General features: G+C 36.5%; 2 protein-coding genes across 2 annotated transcripts in view; both read right to left on the reverse strand.

Moving 5' to 3' along the window:
* LOC121407886 (genetic suppressor element 1-like) overlaps positions 1-6,138 on the reverse strand; it is a 47,107-nt gene extending 40,969 nt beyond the window's left edge. The window contains exon 1 of the mRNA XM_041599125.1: positions 5,871-6,138. The gene's annotated coding sequence lies outside the window, so the exon portion shown is untranslated. The remainder of the gene's footprint in view (positions 1-5,870) is intronic.
* The window catches only part of LOC121409748 (genetic suppressor element 1-like), a 63,798-nt gene that overhangs the window by 8,671 nt on the left and 37,700 nt on the right, over positions 1-17,427 (reverse strand). Inside the window, exon 3 of the mRNA XM_041601654.1 lies at positions 5,871-6,104. Within this exon, the coding sequence (XP_041457588.1) occupies positions 5,871-6,104 (234 nt within the window). The remainder of the gene's footprint in view (positions 1-5,870; positions 6,105-17,427) is intronic.

Genomic DNA, 17,427 nt, shown 5'->3' on the forward strand with positions numbered 1-17,427 from the left:
CCTGCTTTAAGCAAGGGCCAGAATCCTATTTGCCATGCAACCCCACTTCAGTAAAAACATAGTCTGAAACCAAAGTGCAAAAATCTTAATGCCACAGAATTGGTGGTTCTAAGACCCCCCCCCCCCATAGCTCCACCTATTTCCAGGGGTTAAGGAAAATTTTGTAGTCTGAAAAAGCATATTAGTGTGTTTATAGGCTACAGTATATTTGGAAATACCCAATAAAATTCAGCAAGAAAACATAGTTAAGTACAGCAATCTTTTGATAGCAAAAATACCTGTATGCAGTGTTGTACAGTGAAGAAAGATAATCCATATTGTACTGTTCGAAATTAAATATGAAATAGAAATACTCCGACAATGTCAAGTAATACAAAAAAATTATTGTATTGCATGTAAAAGATCAAAAACATTCGATAAATTATATTGTTCTATGAGAAAGATAAAAAAATCCCCATTACTTATGGGATTTATCCTTGATTATTCCTCTCATTACCACTGCCATTGTCTCCTTTTAAAAAATAAAGGTTCCCTTGATTTAAATTGATGAGTTTGCATTCCAGTTTCATTCACCCTTTTCCCTGCCGCTATGGTGATATTAAACCAATGACTATCCGCTTGATTGAAAGATAACGGGAAATGAAAAGTTCCGTTCAAAAATACCTGACCAAGGTTGCCTCGGCAGTGAACGACCTCTGTCTTGTTCATTCCTGTGATTGGGCCGATGCTTGTATCGAAAGGGAAAGTTGATTTTGAATTTGTTTTTGTTTTCATTTTGGTCCATTAATTAATCCCAAAACGATAGTTTGGGTGTTTTCTGATTAAGCACTGTTTGAGAAGGCCCGTGTGACACAATCGGGTTAATGGAGATGCCATCTGTTTTTTTTTAATAATTGAAACAAAGTACAGGCCTAGATTGACAGTAAAAAAAAAACCCAGCAGGGTGTCAACAACTACAATGTAATTAATGGTTTAACAGTAAGAGGCAATATATAGGTCTATTCTATATTAAAATTTTTGAAAAAAAATAAAACAGCCTGGCAAAAAATGAACTAAAAGGGTGTTAAGTGATTCCAAACCCATTGGTACGAGGTGGTTGCTCAAAGCTCTACATTTTTAATACTTGTTTTGAAGCTTCAGGAGAAAATCAGAATAAATCAGCCCCTAAGGAACATATTGAATTATTCAAGCTTAATTACAATCCCTAAAGGGTACATTTCCCCTTGATTTATTAATGTTGTTTACAAAGGTATTGTTGGTGTGATGGAAAAGCTACACTCACAACCCCCCCCAAAAAAAAAACACACAAATACAAAACAAGAAATAAAATTGAAATATTCTGTTTAGTTCATAAGATTTGTTTTAGTTTTAAATTTCAAGGAATTGAAACAAATTTGTTGATAACTATCCCAGCTTTGAATGGTAGGCTGATCAGAGCAGAAAAGGCAGAACAACAGAAATAACCAATATGCCATTAAAACTATTTTGGGGGAAGAGAGATGTATTTTGTCATATAAAGAAGTACAATGCCTATATTAAAAATATATAATTTGATCTGGTTTATTTGTAATCACGAAATCAATTAAACATAAAGATTTATAAAAAAAAACAAAAAAAAAAAACAAACAACACTGCACATTTTGTCACCCATTTTCAGTTGTATTTCAGGCCTGATGATAATGAAACCTGTCCTGTAGAGGGGTAATTTGCCTATGATTTGTTGATAGGCTGTGATTATAGTATCCGTAACTTAGACCCCAAAATAGCCAATCTGGAATAAAATTATTGGAAATGGTTTTTGACTGATTTTGAGTAGGTATGGGCGTCAACATTTACCCAAAAAAAGTTAGGAGGAATACGGGTTGGGGAAAGTGCTTTTTTTCAAGGTCAAAGGTCAATGACCTTTTCATATATACTGTATAATGGTATCTCTGAGATAGAAAGGCGCAGGTAACACAGGTTAAACACTTCTGAGTGAATGGAAGTCTGAATTAGTTAGTGTGAGTGTTTGTGTGAGCCCTGTCCTACCCGAATGTACTTGTCTGCTGCCCTCTATCTATCAATGTATGGCACAGATGAAACAGTCATTGAAATAAATCACTCAACAATTTGTGGATCAACAAGATGTAGATGTGAATACATGTATATTCTTCATCAATGAGATATAAGCAAAATACCCATACTACAAGCAGCATCATCATCACAATCATCATCATCATCACCACCACCACCATCACTGACACCACCATGATCATTGCCATCATCATCATCCTCTTTATCGTTACTACCATCTTCAGAACCCTCTCAAAATCTGATCGGAGATTCCGCTCGTTATCATAACACGGGCCCGAAGATGCCACAGATAAAGAGGTTACCAGCAAGACAGACCCTGCAATCAGAGATGGCCTCCAAGCATATCACGGATCCATTAGAAAAACACAATTCGTGGAAATTCATGAATATTGTCTGGCTTGGATATGATGATTACATTTTGCAAGAGAGAGACAGAGATAGTACCTCAAGACCCCTCCCACTCTGTGCACATACTAACCCACTTCTTCCTTTCACAAATTCCATTAATAGGCCTATTTTGTTTTATTGAAAATATATTGCTTCATTGCACTGCACAAAGATACATTTTCAATTTATCTTTCTGTTCTTAAAAAGACAAATATCTTGACTGTAACAAGCCCCTTGCCCCTCCCGAATCACATCCACTTCATCGAAAATTGAAAAGCTACCGTATTCTCATTTTACCCCTCCTATATCCTCACTTGGTAATATGGGTAAGGGTGGAGGGGAGGGGGGGTAACTCAACCAGTCTTCAACCCCTCCCCCTCTCATCTTTCTATTAATCACTGACATTAGCTTTAAGGCACGGTAAACAAAATGTTCAATACAGAGAGCACCTCCCTTTGAACCCCGCCTTCCTCCTTCTCTCTTGCACAAGTTTGCATTACAATTATAAATCCCCTTCACCCCACCCCTACCTCTTGACACCACCCTGCACCCCCCCCCTTCTTCTTCCCCTCCCCACCATTCCCCCGCTCCATCCATCATTACACTTGCTCGCAGGTAAATTGTAAGTAATACTTCCACATCTTCATCTGAAGTAAGTAACCCCCGTTGCCGTGGCAACCCAAATGACAATTTCCGTCATCTTCGGTGGGATCAGATTACTGAGGGAGATTTTCTGGCGATAAAGACCGTGTTCCTCCATTTCTCTCATCTCCCGATAGCTTTTTAAATTCATCCTTTTCTTTTCTCTTTCTTGCTGCACAGCCGGGGGGTGTTCATTAGATGATGTATTGTTTAAGATCTGGTAGGGAGGCAGGTCTGATAACCATTATTATCAATCTCAATAGATTCAACTCGTACCTGGAGAGATACAACCCATGATTATACTGGAAAAAAACTGATCAATAATCCTACCTGAAGATTCAACACCACATAAAAAAAATCCAATAATTTTTTTTCCTCCACTAAAATGGACGCTCAGGCAGACACAATGAAGAAAAATGATCGTCATAATTCAACTCATTGAGATATTACACAAATCGTCGTACGCACCACGAACTGTCCTCTCTGGAATAGATACAGTGCGCTATCGCGCCTCGCGATTTCACCACGAACCGTCCGCTCTGTTACGATGCCCACTGTAGCGTAAATAATTCACTTCAAGAATATATAGATACGGGATGGAACTTTGGAACCTGAACTTTCAAACGAAGACACCGGTAAATAATTTGCTCTCCTTGTAGGTGCACTTATTGCTGGTTTTAAAAAAGCTTTTCTTTAAATGTGTTTTCTGCAAAACTAACTTTCGCATTGAAGTGCGCAGAGAGGACGGTTCATGATGCGTGCGACGAAATGTCTGTTTCCTTATAATGATTCAAGTCAGGATACTGTACACGAAATGAATGATAAATATTCATACTATGAAGAATCTACTTACTGAAAAGCAAAGATTTTTAGCAATTGTGACACAGGTTCCAGTCAAGATATTCACAACAACAACAACAACAAAATATCATCATCAAGGTATATAAGCCTCTTCCAGATACAATGATATGCAACAAAGTTCAACAACATTATTTATAAAGTGTCTAGAGTTGGCACGAAAATTCGCCTCTCAGAAAATGGCCCAAAGTTGCATGGACAAATTCACAACAACAAAATCATTCCATTACCTGTCATATAAGATGCAGGGTGCTACATAACTTTTTAGAAGCACTTGCCCAGTCAGGCAAATATATTTTTGAATAGTTGGAACATACTTGCCCAAAAATCTATTTCACTTGCCTGAAAAAATCCTTGAAAAAAGTTTAACCTCTTCAAAAGAAAGTTTTGCGGTCTTATAAACCATTGACCCTTTTTTTCTCTTTTGACATGAACTTATCTACTTTGTTATTGCATTTCTTTTTCCAAAGTGATTTTATCTTGCCTCCATGACCAAAATTAGGGTCAGTATCATATCATCGACTCTAATTTTGGTCTACTGTGAGCATTTTGCTTGCCCAAGTCAGGCAAGAAGTTTTGGTCTTTACTGAAGTTTACTTCAAAACACTTGCCCGACTCTAACTTTTGCTTGCCCTGGGCAATTGGGCAAGTGCTTATATGTAGCACCATGAAGATGTCGTAGTATTTCCTGAGTCATGATGAATGATGTTCTGAGTTTGTCCATGCAACCTTTGGCAGATAGATGATTTTCATTTTCAACTTGAACTAATTATTTGAAAGAATTTTTTTTTCTTTATTTGCAAGGAGACAAGAAGGTCTCCTGCCACTGCAATATTTGGATGTTTCATATAAATGCAACAGACATACACAAAAAATGTTGTGAAGCTTTGTTGCACTGTGGGTGCTTTCAAATTGATATCTTCTCCACTAGTGACAGATAGCACTATCAGTAACCAGTGGAAATCAGTAACACTTCATTCACAAGTTATTACTAGTTAAAATTTGCAGCAGGCGATCAGTAACTTCACCACTTATGATTAAGTAGCACCTTTTTACGCCCACGGACAGCACCGACAGAGTTGCAACTGGTTGCAATTGGTTACAATTGGTATCAAACTGATCGGATGCTTTCCAAAGCACAAATGTTAGTGAGTGGCAATCAATAGTGATAAAGGAGTATTTAAATGTCTTATCTATCATCACTGGTGATTGATAGCACTATCAGATGAAAGTGGTGATATTGTCTTACTGAGACTAAAGATTTAGACCCATAGAGATATTGTATAATAAATTTCTACTTCCAAGTTTTACTGAAGAATTTGAATTTTAAAAAATGGGGGGAAAACATTAAGGTTTGGCAAAGGGTCTTCTTGATCATTATATTTTCAAAAAACTGAACTGTAGGAATCTGTCATTGAAAGAGCTGAATGGCACACCTCCTGTGAAAGAGCTTTATCTAATATCATAAATAGTGATTTTCAGGATTTCAAATACAAAGTTTGACCATCAATTGCCTAGAATCAATCCAATTATGTAGAGAAGCTTTGTTTCAACATTGCCTTTAGGCACTAAAAAATGAAAAAGAAAAAAGCATATACTTTCATGGTATGATATACTTACATGTATATCCATTCAAATTATCATGCATGTAAGTACTCTTTTGCTTAACAAGATAAACTTTATCTGCTACTCCTTTCACTATATATATGCATAGATAACATAAGGGGGGGGGGGGTAATGGGATAAAAAGTAATGGTAACAAGTCCCCCCCCTGAAGTAAATTATCGCCCCTATAATTTTCAAAGGAGCCTTCATGAATTTCTAATGGATTCAATAAAAAAATCAGTACAAAACAATGTAATGAGATTGAAAATAAACTTCTACCTATAGAGGGGGCTATTGATTCTTACCATTGTCATTGGCCTGCTTGGCCAGTTTACGCAGGGCGGCGGCGAAGCTGGAGGTGCGGGTAGCGGCCAAGGCCTGGTTGGTGCCTGCACCGCCGTTGCCGCTGGTCACTGTGACGGTGCTGGCTGATTGGCTGAAGGGGGTTACGGTAGCGGTGGTTCGGTTAGCCTTGCTGTTAGCAGAGGATACCACAGTCAAGGGAGGGGGTTTGTTGCTTGGTCCAGGGGGGAGGTGGCCTGGATAGTGGTTGATTAGAAAGAGAGGGAGACGGATGGAACGAGAAGGGAGAGACACAGACAGAAAGAGGAAGAAGATGTGAAAGAAGGAGAGAAAGAACGATGGACAGCCAGAAAGGAGAGGAGTGTGGAAGAAAAAGAAAGAAAGAAAGAAAGAAAGAAAGAAAAGAGAGAAAGAGTGAAAGAGATAAAATCGGGAGAGAAAAAGGAAGGGAGCGTTAATAATTTTTGGTTGATGAAGGTATGCAATGGGATCGTCATGGTTATAAATTTTGTTCAAGTTCAGAAGCAATAGCCAGGCAGGAATACATAAAATTATTCATGTCATGGTTGAGAGAAGATACAAAAGGAGTGAATAAGAAAATATGGGTGGAATATAAAATAGATGTGATAGGGCAAGGAATAAGAGGTATTATATTAAACAGAAGGGGGAAAATAAACCAAGATAGCATAAGATAAATGGGCAAGGGAAAAGGGTCCAAGGAATTTTGTAATTTGAAAAATTTGGGTAAAGAAAGGTAAAGAATGATTACATAAGAATAAATGAGAAGATGCTAGATTTGATGGGTACAGTTAATTTTTGTGACCATGACTGATTAATAATTTGATAATGATGAGTTAGAAATTAATCAAACTAACGTGTTGTTTTAACAGCTTGAGAGATCTTGCCTTCTCTACATTTGCATATTTTCAGCTTTGCAATCATTTTTATCACTGAAGCAGTTTAAGCCTCAGGGTATAATATTAGAAAAGCTTTTATTGCATCTCATAATCTTGCTTTCAACAAATCTCCATTAATCCCTTAATCTTAATGACATTATTTTGTATCTAAAAAATCAACTAGTTTATTGCTCCCACATTTTCCTCATGCAAATCAGTGGAGGGATTAAGGATAAGAAGTGGACAAAGAATTTAATCAGAAAAAATATAAAATAAAGACCTGTATAATATTGAATTGATAAAACCTTAGCAGTGACAACATCTTTTTAATTGAGCTATGTATCAATGTTCACAGAAGAGCAGAATTTTGCAAAGGTTGCAGCAACCATTTCTAACTCATCATTTAGAAAGATGTGTACTGCATTTAAAAAATGAAAGTTACATTTTTCTTTTGTAAAAACTAACAAAATTTTGCTTTCAACAAATTCATCATTATTTCATTGCTACAATTACATCATTAATATTTTATCACATATTTATCATGCTCCTGACATTTAAGACAATGTAGCAGAATCACGAATTCGCCTCAAAAACGTCATGCAAATTTGTGATATATATTTATGATAAGTGCATTGCAAACTCTGCAAACAGTTTTTTAAAATTCTATTGTTTACTGGCAACGGAGAGGATGGCTGGATTCCAGAAGTAAAAGAGAAACATCATAACAAAGAGAGAAAAATTGAAGACGGGGAGAAAGAGCAATGTTATCATATCATGAAAGAAGGGAGGACAAGAGAAAAAAGTAAAAGAAATAGACCTTCACAGTCGCACTGAAATGATTGTTAAAAACCAAATTCAAAATGTTCAGACTCCTTTTCAAACACGAGTTTAAAACTCTGTATTCTCAGAAATGTCATAAATCTTAATGTGGTCTTTGCAACATATAACTGCCCTATGCAAAATGTTACTTTGTAACAATTTTTGTTTAATCTGCGACTTGTTGCAGAAGGAGTAGCAATTAAATGCAATTCCAAAAATGAAGTGAAAATCCCAAATATTCCCCCAATCTGATTGGCTACAAATAATGTTACATTTCATTTTTGGAGTTGTGTTTAATTGCAACTCTTTATGCAACCAGTGTCATTTCTTTTTCAGTATGACCTCAGTGTAAAGGTTAATAGTGCACAAGATAGACCATAAAATTTGAATGAATAGTTCAGTGAGAGAAATATTGAATAACACAAGAGGGCAGCAAAGAAAAGAAAGGAACAGTTAGATGGGGAAAAAAGGGAAAGACAGATAGAAGTTAAGACTAGAAGCAGAAGAGTGGAATTCCAGAGCCATCCTTCTTAAAACGAAGAACAAAACAATAAAAAACAAAGACAAAATGCTCTCCATTTTGTATGCACAGACATGCTCGATCTCTAACATGCAATTTATGAGCGGTTTTCAATTATGCAGGCTAATGGGAAAAAGAAAGGAGCATGCTAAGACGTGACCAGTCTTTAATTTCCAGACTGGCTAAATGGACCACGGGAGGGATTTTCGAACGTGGATTCTATTTTAAATGTTTATTAAAACATGGGAAATGGATGAGGTGGATTGGTGAGAATTAAACAAGGAATGCAAACAAGAAATGCACATCAAGATGGCACATAAGACAAACATGCTCATGCAAAGTGTAAGGTTTGTTTTCGGGAAGGGTTGCATCACACTTGTTCTGCTGAACCTTGGATACTCCTTCAAGTTTGTTTCACTGGCTTCAGGAAAACATGTTTCCCTTCTTCTATGAGTCGTCTCAAGTAAGCTACATTCAAATTCAATGAGATTTCAGTTACAATTACAAGCACCTACTACTTTTAATCTCCATCTCTCTTTCTCTTAGTCTCCACCTACCAGACCATTTCTCTGTCAATCATTCAATTCTACTCATGCAAACATGAGGTATTGCAAGTGAAGAGCAGAAGTGATGAAAAAAAAAAATCAATTGATAAACTGAATGAAATAAACAGGAAATAAATGTAGATAGCCTGACAATGATAGAAAAAGAACATAAGTGAACCTGAAATAATAGGAAAATAAGACACATACAAGAGGTATAAAGGGGAAAATAATAAAATAACCAAAGTGGGAGAGCATAAAAGGAAAATTAAAAGGTAAAAAAAATGTAAAGAGAAAGAGGGAATATGAAAAACACATAATAGATTGAAAGGCAAACAGAGTAAAAAAGGGAAAATTAATGAAAGATATAAAAACAACAAAATTAGAGATGGAAAATCAAATAAAATAGTGATAGAGTGAACTGAGAGTGAGGGAGAGAGTTGGTGAGAGAAACAATAGGTGAGAAAAGAGAATAGGTGAGAGAGAAACTGCAAGACAGAGTGTTAAAGAAAGAAAAGGAGAGAGTGAGAAAGAGAAAGGGAAAAGGAGAGACGAGAATCAAAGAGGCCTAGGTCAACAATCAAGCCGAAAAGGCCAGGAAAAATCCAGGATGCCAACTTGGTCTTGAAATGCGATATGCCCTGACGCGCTCAACCACTCAATTTACCGCCAGCCACCTCACGCCGCCATCCACCACCACCACACACAGGCTTCGCAATGCTATCCCAATCCATGTAAACCATTATAAAATAAGGCATGATAAGACGCCACACACGAATCCCTCTCTTTTTTTTACCCCGTCTTCTTGGCCTTTCGATTAACTATTCATGATAGCACAGCACATCATCCAACACTAATAATTCCAGTTTGGATGAGCAGTTTTGCCACGGAAAGGACGACAAGCTCTGCATTAATACCAGATCAATTTCCACAAGCCTCGATTACTCTATTACCTATCACCTTCTTTACCTATGACCTGCCAAATGGATTTCATATTTATTTCTTTAGACGCCACCATATCAAATCATTATCCTTATAATATGATATCAAGTCTCCAAACTGAGCAAATTCCAATAGGTGTCTCATCGAGTCTACTATTTGAATGCTTTCATGAACTCATTTCACTTGCAAAGAAAAAACCTTGAAATAACACAAAGAGAAACATGAGAACACACACTTAGCACATAACTAATTATCCACTCTTTTAAGTCATTTAATGCAGAGACATGGTAGTCATATTCTAAAATCTAAAACCAAAATAGAGCCAATTTCTAGTCAGTGATACAGTCAGTGCAATTTGATAGATGACCAAGGTAAGGCAAGCACCAGTAATTTTAAAGATCAGATTTGAGAGATACTTCACATATTGCATGTATCAGACATTATCGGTCTATTTAGGATAGACAAAATTATTTACTAAACAATGTTTGAATAACTTTTACTGTCTTTGAAAAATAGTGATGTTCTGGTTTTACAAGATAATTTGTGACAAATTTTTTGTGAGTTATGACTTAATGGTCCACTAAATTTTTTAAAGAAATAGTTAGATTTCCACAGTCTGAATGCATCCGATATGCGCTGAAGTGGTTTGTAGATGCTCGCAACATATAACTTACATGAATTTTGATATGGAGATAAAATGAAGAAGTTTTGGGGGGTTCTAGTTTTCATTCAAAAATATATTTAAAAAAATCCTTATGAAACTGAATCTTGATTTAAAATGCTAGTTTAAATAACACAGTTGACATAAAGACATGCAGAGGTCAATACACTTAAGAAGAGTGCACTAGTCTGCTTATCCCCCCTCTCCTCTCTGTACTTTGTCTAATCATTCGAATACAATTTTAGCAGTGTCCTTGTCATCGTCAGTCTCTCCTTCCCCCATTAATTCTACACCAAATAGAGTTAAATAACCTTTTGAAAAGTAAAATCATAAGAGTGTGAGTTATGACTTAATGGTCCACTAATTTTTACAATAGTTTTATTATGCAGGTAGTTAGGATACGTTATTTCGCCTAACAAAAAAAAAACACGACTACATACAGCAAGCGACATACATGTTATGTCTTTATTACAGTGTTGAAATAAGAGCCACTTCAATATCACCTGTCCCGACATAAATTTCCTTGAATACATACCATTAAACAATATGCTCAACCCATGAAAGGTAGGGAAGCATATTTTTTTATTATCCACAATGTATTCCAAATATTTAGTAGAAAAGTGTATTTTTTTATTTTATTCTTTTTTTTTGGGGGGGGGGAGTTCCAGCTTTTTTCTATTTATAATTATAAATCACAATCCTCACAATTTTTAATTCTTCTGTGTAAAATGCATGCCTAGATACAATTATCACAGATCAAATCATCGGGATAGAAAAAAAAAGAATATTAACACATGAAATCACAAGCTAATGTCCTTTTTATACAAAATTGCTCAATCGAAACATAAGACACAGAACCTTTTTTTAATGAAAGTCTACAAAGCCATGTTATGCAAAGCCTAGTGACAAGTCCATTTTCACTGGAAAAATCTTGTAACAAATCAATAATATATATTTTTTTCTTCCAACTGTGAAAATCGCATCGTGAAACAACAATGTGATAACAACAGCGATGGTGGAAAATGACCCTTTCTGCACCAAACACTTCAAGCTGTCGAGCAGTACAAGACATTGAGCTCTGATATGTCGTAGAATCTACCATTAACATGTCAATCATACATGATATACCCATTAGAGAGTAAAAGGATTGGTAAATTGTGCAACAGAAGTGCAACAACCTATCCTGTCTATAGGAATACATATTGCCTGATGAATGGCATACATGGTCACATTGCACTTACAAACTCTTATCCTTGCATCACAGTAGAAGGACATTTTGCACATTAGTCTATGAATACTTTCTCCCCTTTTTTGCTCTAAAAGTGCACAATTACTGCAAATTCCTGGTAAGCATGGAGTGATACAACAAAAATCGTCTTCTGTAAAAATGAATGAATGAATTAAGACTTTAATACAGCTCAATGAAAACAAATTATCCTTTTCCTATTTTGCCATACATTTGTTGTACCAATCAAATCTAGTTCAAAGAATCACACATTTAAAAATAAATCTTTTGGCATGTGTAAATGATAATATTTGTGTTATCATAGATTCATTCACACTAGAGGGCTTTTAGGCATCAACTAATGATAGTCAGTGAATTACCAATTGTATTCTGTACAGGCAATGTTCACATCTTCATTAGATGAGTTGGAGCATATCATACAGTGTCATAAATAAGAGAAATCGTATTCAACTTTTCAAGCATTTTTTATATCAACCTCTTAATTTTTTTGTAAAAATCAATCAAGGAACTTCAAATAAGATATACTGATTTTTATTTTGCCATACTTTCTAAATGCTCACCAGCAGATACATTAAAATAAAGAGAGAAAATAATATCAAGCACAAAGCATTTCATTAAAATATGAGCTGTAATTTCACTGATATTCATAAAGATAAAATGCTAGCATGTTCATACATGTAATTCACTTAGCATTGACAGGAATTTAGATTAATTTTTTTTTTTGGGGGGGGGTTAGAGGTTTTTTTTTTCAGATAAATATATTGCTTACCATATACCTATTCCATCTTTATTTGGATTTTGACATATTTTCAAATTGTATGCTCATCTACTTTCTTATATGTCTTTTGAGAGTATACAGTAGTGCCATCATTGGTCTCTAAAAATGAAAGGAAGAAAAAGCATTTAAATCCCTCTGATGACTCTCCCTTGATATCAGAACCTTCCCTGTGAGCCAAATGGTTTGCCTTCACATGGATGCAATCCTGCTATAATAACTGAGTCAGCATTAATTTCTTGACATAGGAAATATTTTCTCCGCTATCAAAACACAACATCCATCATTCATCGCAGATTTGTATGCTGCCGTGGTAGTCATTCATTCCCTTCATTCCCTCGTCATCACAGCATTTTAATCACCGTTTCATCCTTGTTGAGGACCCCCCCCCCCTCTTCCTCCTCCTTCCCTGCCTTCCCTCGTCTCATCTCGATTGAATGGTGGAAGAGCGGTTTCCTTTTTAACCTTCTCCCCTCACGCTCGGAAACGACAAGCCAGCAGCAAGCAAACCATTGTTTGTCACGCTTAGCAAACCAGCCACAGTAATATTGATTGGTCTTGCCCTTGTGCAATATTATAAATGGGGAAAGGATGAAATGATGGAATAAACTGAATTTTTTCATGATGTACTTAAAGGTTTACCTGAAATTCAGACACTCTTGTCTAAATGCAGAAAAAGTGTGATGCTCTTAGAAGTACTGTGGGTAATAGAGGTGGAATGTTAAATCCTTGGGAGCCAAGATGGATTACTTCTTATTTCATATGGAATGGAAGTGAAATATAGGGGATTTATTAAACCCAAATACAACATAGCCATGATCGTTAACTGTTGTTGGTTTTTTTAAAGTAAATACTTGCTCTTGACTCATGAATACACCACCATCTTTCAAAGCCCACTGGAACGTGCATTTCAGATTCACATTCTCTCAAACAATGTATACAAAATAAGATATAACCCCATCATGCGGATCTCACGCACATCCCCCTTCCATCATTGACCTGATTTTCATTATGCACCACTGTCAAATATAGATGCTTTCATCCAATTTTGTAAACTCCCACGGTAAAACCCCCATCGATTCACATACACATTTTGTTAAAACAGTCTTGAAGACATGACTTCATACACACACACTCACACCTCTACCGCATGACTCCCCAAGCATCAGAAAGGGGGCTCCCTACACATAATCAGGTGATCCCTATTTCACAGATGACTGATGTCCTAACGGCACAAGCCGTGCACATCGACGACGGCGGCGATTAATGCCTCCAAACCCAGCGCCCGGCACGTCCCTTTATAATACTCATTTTCTCTGAGCACTTAACGTAAATATCATCTCTGCGGGCTCCCTTCCCGGGAAGGATGTTCCATATTGGCGATACTGGGGGGTGGGGTCAATGGTGATAGAGATACGAGATGAAAATAGATGACACTCTTAAGGCTTTGAGGAGCACACATAAAACATTAACACCATCTCCATCGGTGCATAATTTAACATCAGATTTGTCTTCTCCTACGAGCAAGGGACTACAACGGCGGTGTGAGTAAAAATAACTCGAGTCATTTTGCCCTCCACCGCACTCATTAGACGGAACAATTGAGCTCAAGAGAGGCTTTCAGATACAAGGCGATATAAAGAAAAGTATAGAAAGATTCTTGCAAGCTTAAAATATTCCTCTTCATATATATATATATATTACCCTGGGAGATATTAATGGCTCTTAAGCTTGGGGATCAATAACAATAAACACTCAAATAGATGCAATTAAAATAAGAAATGTGTTGTATAACGGCCATTACGGCGTATTTCACTATGCAATTGATGATGCTGGAGTGATAGTGCTTTTCATAGGTGCAAGTCTTGCATACTGTATAAAAAAAAATATCAAAAAGAAAATTACAAAAAGGGGAAACCACTCACTCATCCAACTATCTCTTGAAAACTATAAAAAAAAATTTCAATTCAATTCAAATTATTGATAATTCATAAAATGCAAAGCATATAAATACAATAAAATGTGTATGGGAATCACAAAATAAGCCTATGGCTTGCTAAACAGTAATCCCCTTACATAAAAAAAATACTTGTGAATATTTTCACAACCCGCTTTAGGATGTGGTAATGTATCATTCTATTTTTTGAAATTACGGAATAGTCTCGTATAATCAATTTCAATAAGGAAAGATGGCTTAAAATGAGGAAAAGAAAGATCCAACCCCAACTCATTTCTTGAAACTAAGGGTGTGTTTATGCTTCCATTGCGAGGACAGAATCAGCGATTTCAAACGTCGATTCAAAACGCCGATCGTAAACGTGGTTCTGGGAGTGCTGTTTATGCTTAACTTTTCAGAGCAAATCATGGTCTCCAGCTGGCTTCGCATCGTAAAGCGAGGTCAAATTGGGCGCGCCTTTTTTCAAAAGTTTTTTTTCCGATTGTTATTACGTGAGATAACATGGAGCAATACGACTGTATTTGCCCACGGATTTTCACCTCACCGGAAGCATGTACCAAATGACGTCATTTAAACACGTTTACGATCATGGTTCTGTTTATACTTCCCCAGAAAGCCTGATTCTGGTCAAACGACGTTTACAAACGCACCTTTTTGTGAGTTTACGATCGGCGTTTTGAAACAGCGTTCAAATGAAAGTAAGCATGGACGCAACCGTGTTTTGGACTTATCACGTTTGGAAACGCTGATTCTGACCTGAAAAGTGGAAGCATAAACACGGCCTTACACTATTTTAAACTGCGATCACGGTTCAATAAAAGAGAATAGGGTAAGAGAAGATACAGAGGAGAAAGCAGGAATGGAAATTGGTAATACTTGTATGACCATCAGATTGCATGCCCGAGGGACGATTTTTATTGATTCAAACCTTTTATCATGAGTCTCTGGAGTCAAACACTCCACATATCTTAGAGTTCACTTCACAACGGGTATTGCCTTACATATGCCTCCATGTATTGGGTGATGACCTGAACCTGTCCTATTACAAAACATTCTGTATTAGTTTCTATCAGGATTAAGTACAATGATTCTCATTAGGTCACATTTTATAAAACACAAATTCTGATTCTATATTGTAAAATCTATCAAAATACATCATTATACACTAAACATAGCCAGTACTCTCCATCATTTTGCAGGATGTCAGCTCAGAAAAAAATTATCATTTTCATCATCATATTTTTATAGTAATTCCTCTTTGTAAAATACAAATTCTGATTCTATATTGTAAAATCTATCAAAATACATCATTATACACTACAACAGACAGTACTATCCATCATTTTGCAGGATGTAAGCTCAGAAAAAAAATTGTCATTTTAATTATCGATGCCTTCTCTGTTCTTGACTAGTCCCACAATGTTTTCCCTCCCACCTGCTCACAAAACCCCCTTCTCTCCAGCCACCCCCATCCCTCCCTTCATAACTAGCATCCCCCACCCCCACACAGAAACAAAAATTTTGACACGCATCGCAGCTTAATGCTAAACACAAAGCTAACCATAAATTAATGACACCAATTCATTTTCCCTTTACCTAATATGAATACACAATAGGGGATGGAATAAAAGGAGTTGATACAGTAGGTGCCTGCTGGCTAAACCACAGGAGTCACGCAAATGCAGAGAGGAAACGGCGGCAGATGAAACGAAAAGGGACCAACCATAGGCGCAGGGAACTGGACACGCTAATTCCCGCTGTCCACTTCATATGTAGAGCAACAAATTTGTGTTTGAGTAAAAAAGCTATCAAATATACCCGTTATCTGTGCCAGGGATAGAGAGGATAAAACCCTTGTCTTATATTGATTTTTTTTCCGAAAGTCAGTTCACATACGGCATGATTTGTTTCAATCAGTCATCGGGTGACGCACTGCACTTTTCAGGACATCGTGGGTACCATCACTTTTAACTGATGAGGGAGTTTCTAGGTATCGTGTTTGTTCGACCGCTGTGGTTTGGTCGACCTGAATGCACTCTCCTATTGGCACCCACTTGTACTGATAACTACATTTTATTACTGGTGGTTTAATAACATGGGGAAGAGGAACAATGTGATACTCGTGCTTGGATAGAAAGCGAAACAAATCAATGAGCAATAAATCATGAACCTTCCCAAATTGGCAGCCATATTGAAAAGAGTAACATTTTATGGGGCATTACAGTTTGTTTCCCATTCTATTGCAAACCTAAATGTTTGTAATAACTGAAGATATCATCTCCCATAAATCTCGTTAGGATTGAGAACGTTGCCATCTCTTGGATTTGAAAACAATCTTTCTTCATGTATATACATTTGCATGACCAACTTTCAAATAAGTACTTTGAAATATGCGATATTTTAAAATCTGTACTACCAATGTACACATAATCACAAATCAAACATACTCACAGGTAAATTTACAATCTCCCTAAACAGACCATCACAATCTCATTAGTAGGAATCCAGAATATTGATCAATTCAAACCCAAGGAACCCTAATAAAGCTGTGGTGAGTAGTATCACATAAATAGATCTCAATCATCATGACCTATGGGCTATAAGCAGGAGCTCAAGCGAGACCTTCCAAACAGAATAGGCAAACAGATTAAACAAACAATCCCTCCGTCATAATTGTTGCCAATGTGTTTTCTCTATGCCCATTAAATGGCTGATCATTTTTTTGCGTTGTTGTTGATTTGGGGGAAGAGGATGTGGATCTATGGGATTTGCGGTTGAAATGATGTCATCAAGACTGTACAGGATTGGCAAAGTCTCCGCTGAGCCCCCCCCCCCCCAAAAAAGCATTCAAAACACACAACACTTCTAACAAAATGTATATATCTCACATCTGTGTATATTGTTTATCGGTATGTTCCCTATAACCTTTACTATTTATTTACCAATCAAATAATACAAAAACTGGTTATACTCAACCAAGAACATTTTTATTACCTACTTGTTTACTGTCTACAGTTTTAGAGTGGTGAGCTAACTGCAAAATGAAAAGCAAATATATTTCTGGGTTTACGAGTGTTATGGCAAGGAAGTGTAACCATGGATAACACCATTTCCTGCCTAGCTGGTAATTAGAGGGAATTTTATTCATTTTATTTTATAAGGTAAAACTTTATAGAGAGCTTTTTTATTCCTCTTTTTATC

Source organism: Lytechinus variegatus, chromosome 2 (assembly GCF_018143015.1).
Source record: "Lytechinus variegatus isolate NC3 chromosome 2, Lvar_3.0, whole genome shotgun sequence".
In the NCBI taxonomy this organism is placed as follows: domain Eukaryota; kingdom Metazoa; phylum Echinodermata; class Echinoidea; order Temnopleuroida; family Toxopneustidae; genus Lytechinus; species Lytechinus variegatus.